The sequence below is a fragment of the Chiloscyllium plagiosum genome, chromosome 22 (genome assembly GCF_004010195.1).
Source record: "Chiloscyllium plagiosum isolate BGI_BamShark_2017 chromosome 22, ASM401019v2, whole genome shotgun sequence".
Lineage (NCBI taxonomy): Eukaryota > Metazoa > Chordata > Chondrichthyes > Orectolobiformes > Hemiscylliidae > Chiloscyllium > Chiloscyllium plagiosum.
In genome coordinates, this window is record NC_057731.1 from 53,757,379 (window position 1) to 53,768,812 (window position 11,434).

Consider the following 11,434-nt stretch of genomic DNA (forward strand, 5'->3'; position numbering starts at 1 on the left):
CCTATTCTCTCCCTAGTTACCCTTTTGTCCTTAATATATTTGTAAAAACCCTTTGGATTTTCCTTAATTCTATTTGCCAATGCTATTTCATGTTCCCTTTTTGCCCTCCTGACTTCCCTCTTAAATATACTCCTACTTCCTTTATACTCTTCTAAGGATTCACTCGATCTATCCTGTCTGTACCTTTCATATTCTTCCTTCTTTTTCTTAACCAAACCCTCAATTTCTTTCGTCATGCAGCATTCCCTTTACCTACCAGCCTTTCCTTTCACCCTAAGAGGGATATACTTTCTCTGGATTCTCGTTATCTCATTCCTGAAGGCTTCCCATTTTCCAGCCGTCCCTTTACCTGCGAACAGCTTTCAAAGGTTCTTGCCTAATACCATCAAAATTGGCCTTTCTTCAATTTAGAACTTCAACTTTTAGACTCAGGGTGGGTAGGGGGGAGCTGCAGATAAAGGGTGGTCTCTGGGGCAGGGTGGTGAAGTGGGGATAGCTGAAGACAGGTAGAGGGTACAACTGATTGGTCAATGGAAGGAATGAATCCGGTTGGTGGTAGGGAGCAGTGGAAGGAATGAGGAGGGGGTGCGAAGGGAGTCGGGGGATGGGGAGGGAGGTTATTTGAAATTGGAGAACTCAATGTTGAGTCCTCCAGGCTGTAGGCCGCACTGGCGGAAGATGAGGTGTTGTTCCTCCAATTTGCTGTTTAGTTTGTTGTAGCACTGGAGGAGGCCAAGGATGGTCATGTCGTAAAGGGAGTGGGAAGGGGAATTAAAATGGGCGGTGACAGGGAGGTCCAGTTAGCCCCATGCCGGCCTGGCTGAGATGCGCGGTGAACTGTTCCCTACGTTTACCTTTGCTCTCGCCAATGTAGAGAAGACCACATCAGGAATACCTGATGCAGTAAACTAGGTTAGAAGAGAGGCAGGTGAACCTCAGTCTCATCTGGAAGGAGTGTTTGGGGCCCTGGATGGAGATAGGGGGGTGGTGTTTTTCTGGGAAGGAGTGGGGGGCGGGCAGGGCGGTGCGGTGAGGTGAAGAGGGAGAAGTGAAGGGGTAAGGTGCATTGTGGGGGTGGACGGGTGAGGAGGGAGAGCTGGTCTGCTGGCTGGCTGCAGGTCAGCAGCTCTGCCACATCTTCCTCTCCCCACCTCTGTCTGCCTTCCGCAAGGACTGTTCCATTCACTAATCCTTGGTTTGTGTCACTCTCCACACCAACAACCCCCCTCCCCCGCACTCCCAAACCCCAGAAACCTTCCCCTGCAACTGGAAAAGATGCAAAATCCACCGATACACCACCCCCTCACTTCCATCCAGGGCCCCATACCGTCCTTTCAGGTGAGACAGAGATTCACCTGCCTCTTTTCCAACCTCGTTTACTGCATCAGGTGCTCCCAATATGGTCTTCTCTACATCGGGGAGACCGAACGTAAACCTAGCTAAAGGTTCACTGGGCATCATAACTGGGCTGGCAGGGGCTGACTGGACCTCCGAGTCGCTGCCCATTTTAATTCCCCTTCCCACTCCCTTTCTAACATGATCATCCTTGGCCTTCTCCATTGCCAAAACAAACCACAGCGCCTATTGGAGGAATAACACCTCATCTTCCACCTGGGCAGCCTACAGCCTGAAGGACTCAACATTGACTTCTCCAATTTCAAATAACCTCTGTCCCCATCTCCTGACTCCCTTCCTAGCCCCTCCCTTTCCCTTCCACTGCCCCCTGCCACCAACCAGATTCGTTCCTCCCATTGACCAACCGGGCCATACCCTCTACCTGTCTTCAGCTATCCCCAGTTCGCCACCCTAACCCTGCCACCCCCTTTATCTGCAGCTTCAACCGACCCAACCCCAGTCCTGAAGAAAGGTTACACCCAAAATGTCGACTTCTCCACTTCCTGATGTTGCCTGGCTTGCTGTGTTCTTCCAGCCTCCTGCCTGTCTATTCTGACCTGCTAAGGATGGCAGATTTCCTTTTCTAGAGGACCTCATTTGGTGGGTTTTGATGACAATCTACTTGTTTTTGTGGTGACCAACACTAGCACAAGTGTTTTATTCCATGTTTGTTGAATTGATTGATTGGTGGGATTTGAACTCATATGCTTCCAGATCATTAGGTTTCTGGATTAGAATCCAATAAAAAACACTTTGATATCCCATTCTCCAAGTGATACTTGTACCAGTGGGTTAGGTATATCAGCTTAAGCATTTAGAATCCAGACCCAAATTGTAGAAAGCCAAAGATGCATATGCATAATTTTCATTTAGGGAAAATGAGTTAGTACTCACAGCTTGAAGGATGGGTCTGTCAAGACGTAGGATAGAGAGTGAGGCGGAACCTCTGTCATTGAGAACCTGATGGTTTGCCCCACTGTCACTGCATTATTCCTTCTACTCTGCTGGCCCTGATTTATTGGTGAAATAATGAAAAAGCTGCTTACTGTGTTGTTGACCTTTCATTCTGTCTTGTTCCACAGCCAACTTTTAGACAACTATTTAGATTGAAAATTGTGCTACTATTAATTGGAGGTCAAGGAGCCAGACATCCTAATGTTAATTAAATTATTTTATCCATTACTTTTCCTATTAGTCTAAGGTCTATATATTTGGATAAAGGAGGGTTTTTTAAAAGAAAAAGCATTGGGAGTGGTTTGTGCATTGACATTATAAGAATGACAAAGTAGCTTTGCTTGACCTTCAATCTATACAGGACATCTTTCCAAGCATGATAAAGGGCTGTGATCATGCCAGATAACCTGTAAGGGTCCAGAGAAGCAGCTCATTTTCTTTCTCGCGACGATGATGGAGGATTACTATGTGATAACAATCTGAAATCATTGACATAAAAAAGCACAAGTGGAGCTGGTATTGAAAAGGAGATTCATTCTACAACTTCACAAGATACATTTCTTTTCCATCTCATAACCTTTACCAAAGCAAAATTGAGTTTTTAATATTATAAATCAGAGTTTAAGGGCCCCAGAACATTTGATATTCTTGTAATACCCTTTTCTAGATTGAATCTTATCTTTAGTATAGAAATTCTGCTTCTGTCATGAAACTGTTAAGTGTAACACTTGAAGCCAATTTAATTTGTAGCATTGATTTAAATGCTGAAGTTTTCAACATTAATGTCTGTTGCTGCAATGTCTGATCTATGACTCTCTAGAGGCATTAATCTGCACGTGACACACTGGAAGTTTGAAACATATTGGATGTGTGTCCAGCATGCTTGTGAAATAATAATCAAAGGTGCAGTTTATCATTCGGGATGGAAAGAGAAGCTGAAAATACTGGAGATGCCACAACAGAGGGTATAGAAAATATTCAGGGGATTGTCTGTCATCTGAAAGAGTAAAGATAGGTTAACATTTTGGATTGCTAATCTGCATTAGAATTTGTATCCTGCTGCTTTCCCTTCTGTTTTAGAATGGTGACTCAGTCTTATTGCTATGAATTTAGGATTTTTTGAATATTAGAGTACAAATGATTAACACATTTGTAAGTAAGAAGATTATCTGCTATTTTAATAGAGGTGCTAATCTATTTAAAGTAAACAGTTATGTTCCGATAAAATGTGGTTCAACGGAAGCTTAGGGATGGGAGTGGACCATACAGCTGTTTGAGCTTGTTCCACCATTCAGTTAGATTGTAGCTGATCTGGACATTATGTCAATGGATTAACCAAACTTACAGCAATCTTTGAAGAGCATTAGTCACAAAATTTATCTTTCTAATGTCTTTTCACTTACTGAAATGAGACGAGCTCAAATGTATAATATAATACTTCACATTTCTTTCAAAACCTAGTCAGTGTCAGTAACTCCTACCATCCAGTTCCACTGATGCTGTCATTGACACTTGAACTTGAAATAAACTTATTCAAATACAAATGTCAGGGAAGAAATATAAAAGAATTTAAGAAGGCTACCTCCGGCTGCAGATTGGGACTGAAGGAAGCAGCACTGATCATTAATGTTGACCAGCCTCCTTGCAAGCTAAAAGTTGCTTCATAGTGGAATATAATGTACACAGTTCACCCACAGTACTTAGCTATATGAGTCAGTCTAATCGAAATATCATGCTCAAAGCTGTCTAATATTGTGTAAGAATCTCATTGTCATTGCACCACCAACAAGAGGTATGGGTAGTGATTGGCACATCATTCCTTGACAGTCTAAAGCGTGGCATTTTGGTTTAGACAGATTTATTGACAGCTTCATTGAAGACTTGAAATGAGTGCATTGTTTACCAGTCAACCTGAGATGAAGCTAAACCTGTAGAGAACTTGTCAGACTTATCGACATTACTGTTGATTCTTATTTAGTTAAATGTCGACATTTGCCTGGAGTCTTCCTTTCATGTTGGCCAGCAAAGTAATTTTCTGTCCGTCCTGAGTTTTAGCAAGATGGCATTTATGCACACCGAGGCTCTGCAGTCTTCCGTTACATCTTGCACCTGTTAAAGCAGAATAATTGATGTGAAGTGTTTGTTTTTATGCAGCAGTTTCCATCAGGGGAGTGATGTGCACTTTACTCCTGCCTCAGTTGACCAGTAGGTGATGCTGTTGGAATCGTAGTGTTCTGGAAATGAGCGCATAAGTGTACATTATATAATCTGTCACAGGAATTCATCCAGCTGAAAGTCTCATATTTGTTACATAACACAATGCACTCAATGCATCATTGTGGAGTTTATAGTGATACAGTAGTAAATTTCTGCCTGTTTTGCAGATGTTTATCTAAAAAACCTCCTGAGCAACCTCTGCTCACTGACCTTTCCTGTCCTCAAATGCCTGCATTGCATTTATGGTTATTCAGGGGAGAATTATACTTTCACAAAGTTTTAAGTCTGCAGAGTTAATCTTTCACTGTATAGATGCAAAGACTACTTCCACTCAAGGGAATAAGCCTTTTTCTTTAATCGTAAGAATCAAAGTGGGTTTGAACAAATTTCTCACTGACTTTCCTGCCATCCAGAAAACAGGAATTGAAGTTCTCTGAAAATATAATTAGTGGGGAAAACAATTCCTCCCTCTTTCTCATCTGAAATGGAAACTTGCATTTGGATGTTCAAGTAATTCTCTGCAAGAAATTCTGATGAAAAGACACCAAATCAAAATAATGAAGCCACCTTAATAGGTAGCTCGTGAGACAATGTGCACATCTGAAAATGTGAAAACAACTGATTCTTGGGTATCTTTTTCAAAAAAAACAACTTGTCCTGCATTGTGTACAATAGGATTCTTTTGGGTGGTGTAGTTGGTGTTGCAGCTGTGTAGTTTAAACTACTACATTTCTTTGTCGAAAGGGGCTGATCTTTGATGATTTGGACACCACGTTTAGGTCATGGATACACAGTTGCTGATTCATGGGTTTGTTGATAAAAGAATGCTATGCAAGCATGGATTTTATGGTGGAGAAACATTTTTGTCACCTGTACTATAATACCTCAGCCACCTTCTAAAGAGTTTAAACTGAAGCTGACCATGATACATCTTTGCCTTTTGTGATATTTTAATCACTTTCAACCTCTGATGAGTTTTGAAGCACCTAAGATACTGCACAATGTTTTCAACTTCTGATTGTCATTGTTTATTGGGGATTAATATGAAGCCTCATATTGAGTAGACAGGTTCAAGTTCATTGCAATTGTTATTTCAAAATAGCATTGACAAAACCTTCTATAACAATTGATAATCATTTGAAGAAATGAAACCACAAGTTAATTATTTGTTACTGTCATGATCTTTTATTCAATTTTATTTTGATAGGCCTTGACTTCAGAGTTGAACATGTTTGAATCACAGAGTCAGGAGTACAAGTATGAGATTGAGCGTCTAGCCCAGGAACTGCAGAATATCAAAAAGAAGTATCACAATCAGAAACGCAAGGAACAGCTGGCTAAGTATGAAATATTAAGCAATTATGAACAAACTGGCAAGGTTACACTTCCTCAGAGAACTGTTAGCTCCTGAGGAAGGTAGTGGTACTTTTACCAGACATTCCAAGGTTAGCACCCCAAGTTTATCTGTAAAGAAAATAAGGTATTTATTTTGAACCTTCATAACTTATACAGTGTACCCATGCTAAGCTAGAACCATATTTTGGGTTATCTAATATGTAGCTTCATTTTATTGGCTTTTCCTCATTTCTGATGGTTTACCTTTGGAGAGTGACAGGAGAGCAAAGTACATTACTACCCAATCTCATTCCTTTATTCTCTCTGCAGGTGGAGTAGAGAAGGAATTAGGGTGGCCAGCTTTAATTATCTGGGCTATTGGTGTGGATAGTAAAATAGGTCATTGCTGACCATGCACCATATTGTTGAATTCATCTCCTGTTTTTTCTTGGAATTAAATCATTACCAATCACAATGCCCTTACCATTTATTGTGAACATCAATTGTTTTCCTTCTTAAAAACAAATTTTCCTATTTTTATAATTTACTTCCTCTTTATTTTCCTTTTAGAATAGTTGCAGCAATACTTTGTGCCGAGGAATTGATAATGTAATTGTTGATGTTAAGTTGTATAATAAGTTGACTGCTATCTGGTAGTTCCACTTAGGCTTACCATTCATCCTCAAAGAAAAGAAAATTAGAAAGTAATTGAACACCTTCACAGCCTCAGGCCATCCCAAGGCATTTTATAGCCAATGAAATAAACAAAACCTCAAAATGTTAACTCTGTTTCTCTCTCAATAATTGCTGGCAAACCTGCTGGATTTCTCCAGCAATTTCTGTGTTTGTTTGTTTCAGATCTCCAGTATACACAGGTCTTTGTTCTGTTATAGCTAACAAAATTCAGCTTTGAAGAGAAAAGCTTGAGCTTTCTAATATTTTAAATCCTTTTTATGCCCCATCTTTCTGCAAGGATTGTGGTAGTGGCTTCTGTTCAAGACAAAACACTCCTTTACCAACTGAAGGCATTACGTACTAATGCCCATGCACTAATCCCTGAAGGTCTTGGTATTCATCAAGTTTAGAAAATCACCCTTGTTTGTAAGTTGAAGCAGTAAGGAATGACAAGTTGAATGCATCAGCTTTGTCAGGTTTGTTCTTTTGTTCACTCACGATAGTGAAAAGTGGAAATCTTTGGTTGACATTTTTCTATGCCTGTCTAAGCCTGGAGGTTCTTCATGTGGGCAAAATTGCCACCCCTCTAAATATACTTGCAAAAATTAGCATATTTACATTTTTGCCCAAGCAAGTAAAATCTTGTATTTATACAGCTAGAAACTTTCACAATCTTTGGGCATCCCATGGCACGTCGTTGCTGATAAAGTTATTTTAAAATATCAGCAGCATTTCAATGCTGGAAATAAGGCAGCCAGATATGCACAGCAAAATCTCACAAACTGAAATGAGATAATGACGAGATGGTCAGTTTTCTTAATGCTGTTGATTGAGGGGTGGGCACTGGCGAGGAATATACCTTGGAATCTTGATGCCCCCTCCCCCCACGAACGCACAGGCAGGGTTTTATTTTAATGCCTCACCTGAAAAATTGCACCTCCAACAGCGTAGCACTCTCACAGTACTGCACTGAAGTATCAACCTACATTTTGTGCTCAGGTTTATGGAGTGGGGTTTGAATCCACGAACTTCTGACTTATAGTTGAATACATTACTAACTGAACCACAACTGACAATCTAAGGTGGATGCTTGCCCCTTCTCTCAATTTACCTCTCAATTTCTCAGCGAGCTTCTAAACATCATTGAGTGGAACTGGGTTAAAAAAAACAAATCACAATATGAAACTTAGTAAGTCTCACTTTTTGTTAGTTCAGCATATTAATAAAGCTATACATTGAGGTAGCTCATTACCTAATGGTTAGATCAAAGGGCCTGTTGAAGGTTTTGAATTTGAATGGCAGCATAGGCAGAACTTTCTGACAGCATTTTGGTTATATTCTACAGCAAACTTTATTCTTTAGTGTTGAACACTCAATTATATCAGGGCCTGTACTATGCTATGTTCTATGTTCTATATCAGTTAACTGTTTATTTGGGAATCTATATTATGGTTCTGTGAACAAATGGAATCAGTTTTGTGCAATAGTATTGTATTTACTTATATGTTTACTGTATGTCTGCCTTTTGAACACTCGAGATTTTCATCCATAATGTATTTACCTTTCACATTGAGCCTATGTGTGAAATTAACATTTAGTTATGAGAAAATAACCTATAGCTATACTTTCCACAGGGCATTAAGGTTAGCATTTCTTCACTAATGGTCTGAAATGATAGAAAAAGAGTGCAGTATAATAACAGCATCTGCTTCTGATATTAGTGCTTTTCAATGTGTTCCATCATTTCTAATTATTCCGTTAAAATAAATTGAGGAGAAAGTAAGGATGGCACTGCATGCGATTGCAGTAGCCTATTAACACCTTGTTAATGATATTTCATGAGAAAATGATGGATATTTCCAGTGAGGAGAAATAATAATCAGATAGTTTGTGCACTGAGCTGAGGTTAATTGGATGACGTGATTCAGCAGAAGGTGATGCATGGTCATTTCAGAAATGGATAAAATGCCCGCTTAACTATTCTGCAGTGTCTTGCAAAAGGTAACAGGTAGCAGTTTAGCAGCACTGACTTCACTGAAGTTGCTTCATCAATGTCCCCCTCTCCATCATAAGGTCAGGAATGTGATATTTGTTGATTGAACTGTTCAGTTCCACTTGGAACTCCTCAGTTAATGATGCAGTCCGTGACTGCATGCAGCAAGACCTGGAATTAGTTAACTTGGACTGACAAGTGGGTGAGTACCATTTCCAACACACAAATACTAGGCAACAACCATCTCCAAAATGAGAGCTAATTTAAAAGGTTTCTGATTAAGCACCTGCATTGCTATAATCTGCAGGTCCTTGGACCAAATGTTGGAACCGTGGAATCCCTACAGTGTCGAAACAAGCCATTCGGCCCATCAAGTCCACACTGACCCTTCAAAGAGCATTCCACCCAGACCCATCCCCCATCCTTTACCTGTAACCCTGCATTTTCCATGTCTAACCAACTGAGCATACACATCCCTGGACTCAATGGGCAAGTCAGTGTGGCCAATCCACCCTAACCTGCACAGGTTTTGACTGTGGGAGAAAACCGGAGCACCCGGAGGAAACCCACGCAGGAAGAACATGCAAACTCCACACAGACAGTCACTCGAGGTTGGAACTGAACCCAGGTCCTGGCACTGTGAGGCAGCAATACTAACCACTGAGCCAATGTGCCGCCCTGATTAGATGGGATTAGGCTGAGAGGTTTTTTTTCTGGGCAGTGCAGACTTATGGACTAAGTGACTCTGATTCTAAGAGAAATTTGAAGAAATTCTTTCTCCTTGAAGTTTAATGACACTGCTATCATCGAATCCACCATGCTCAACATTCTGGAGCTCCACTCACCTCCTGACTCTTCAAAACCTTTCCATCATCTACAATATATATGTTTGGACTGGGATCGAATAGCTTCCACTTGCCTGGGTAAATGCAACTCCAACAACACTCAAGAAAATTGGCATGCCAACAAAGCAGCGTATTGGATTGGCACCCCAGCTATCATCTTAAAGATTCACTCCCTTCTCCTCACGGTGCAACTCGCTAAGGCTTCTTAGACAGCACTCACAACCTGTACAAAGAGAAGAGCATGTCTGACAGGTGCCTGGGAGAACTACCACCTCCAAGTCACTCTCCACCCTGTTTTACAAAACTGTCACAAATCTCTTATTGGCCCAGGATAAAAAGAAATCCTGGAATCCTCTACTTGACAGCAGTGTGGTAGTACATCACGCAAACTTCAGCATTTCAAGAAGATAGCTAACTACCAACTTCTCAAGAGGGAATTAGATTGAAGCAACAGGCACTGTCATTGCCAACATACATTCATCCCATCAATAAATCAAACAAATGGCCACACCAAACACAAATTGCCTTGGAAAGTTGTGAAGGAGGAGTCTTTCTTCATTGGATGGAGATGCTGAGCCTAATGAAGTTTAGGACTGGCTCTGACTAATCTGTACTAGTTGCTGAATGAAGAACTGCAGAAACAGTTAGCTAAGGATGCAACAATTCTTCAGGCAGTTTGGATCAGCACCGTGATCAACATATAAGTCACGGGAAGTGGCACCACAGGGACATCACATTAAATCAGCTGTTAGACTGTGGCCAGTTGAATTAAGGATGGCACTGCTTTACAGGAAGTTCAGCAATGACTATATACTAAAATTAAACAACAGCACTAATTATTTTAAATATTTGGTTCTCCTAAGGTGTAGAATGATTGACTCGTTCAGCAATATGTACAATAACCAATCTTCCTTTCGGGCATTGGAGTGAGAGGGCACCATACCAACCCCTGTCTGAATAGTGTAAAGAAAGTCATGCTCTGTCTTCCTGTGTTATGGTTAAAACTTGAAGCAGGCCATGATCCCTGAGGCAAAGGAAGATTTAGTGGCTGTCTACCTTTAATATTGACAGTGTTGTGCTACGGTAGCAGATGTTATCTTTGCACAATTTTCACAGTATGGCAGAAAACAAATAATTGGTGCTCATGTGCAAACATCATTCAACCTGCACTTGAGTATGTCTACTATAGGGATAGGTTAGATGAACCCTATATTGCACCCAGCTTAAAAGCCAATGGGCACAGGTACTGTAGTGGACTTATGTGTGGAACAGCAAGTCAAAAGCAAATGGTGGATAATGCCAGCAGGAGCAAAATATGTCAAAACTTGATGCAAATATTTTGCATCAGTATTTACTGTGGAAAAGGATATGGAAGATATAGACTGTAGGAAAATAGATGGTGACATCTGGCAAAATATCCAGATTACAGAGGAGGAAGTGCTGGATGTCTTGAAACAGTTAGAAGTGGATAAATCCCCAGGACCTGATCAGGTGTACCCGAGAACTCTGTGGGAAGCTAGAGAAGTGATTGCTGGGCCTCTTGCTGAGATATTTGTATCATCGATAGTCACAGGTGAGGTGCCGGAAGACTGGAGGTTGGCAAATGTGGTGCCACTGTTTAAGAAGGGCAATAAAGACAAGTCAGGGAACTATAGACCGGTGAGCCTAACCTCGGTGGTGGGCAAGTTGTTGGAGGGAGTCCTGAGGGATGGGGGTGTACATGTATTTGGAAAGGCAAGGACTGATTCGGGATAGTCAACATGGCTTTGTGCATGGGAAATCATGTCTCACAAACTTGATTGAGTTTTTTGAAGAAGTAACAAAGAAGATTGATGAGGGCAGAGCAGTACATGTGATCTATATGGACTTCAGTAAGGCGTTCGATAAAGTTCCCCATGGGAGACTGATTAGCAAGGTTAGATCTCATGGAATACAGGGAGAACTAGCCATTTGGATACAGAACTGGCTCAAAGGGAGAAGACAGAGGGTGGTGGTGGAGGATTGTTTTTCAGACTGGAGG

General features: G+C 41.0%; 1 protein-coding gene across 1 annotated transcript in view; it reads left to right on the plus strand.

The window, feature by feature from the left end:
* The window catches only part of cfap58 (cilia and flagella associated protein 58), a 189,409-nt gene that overhangs the window by 105,916 nt on the left and 72,059 nt on the right, over window positions 1-11,434 (plus strand). The window contains exon 16 of the mRNA XM_043712232.1: window positions 5,774-5,907. Within this exon, the coding sequence (XP_043568167.1) occupies window positions 5,774-5,907 (134 nt within the window). The remainder of the gene's footprint in view (window positions 1-5,773; window positions 5,908-11,434) is intronic.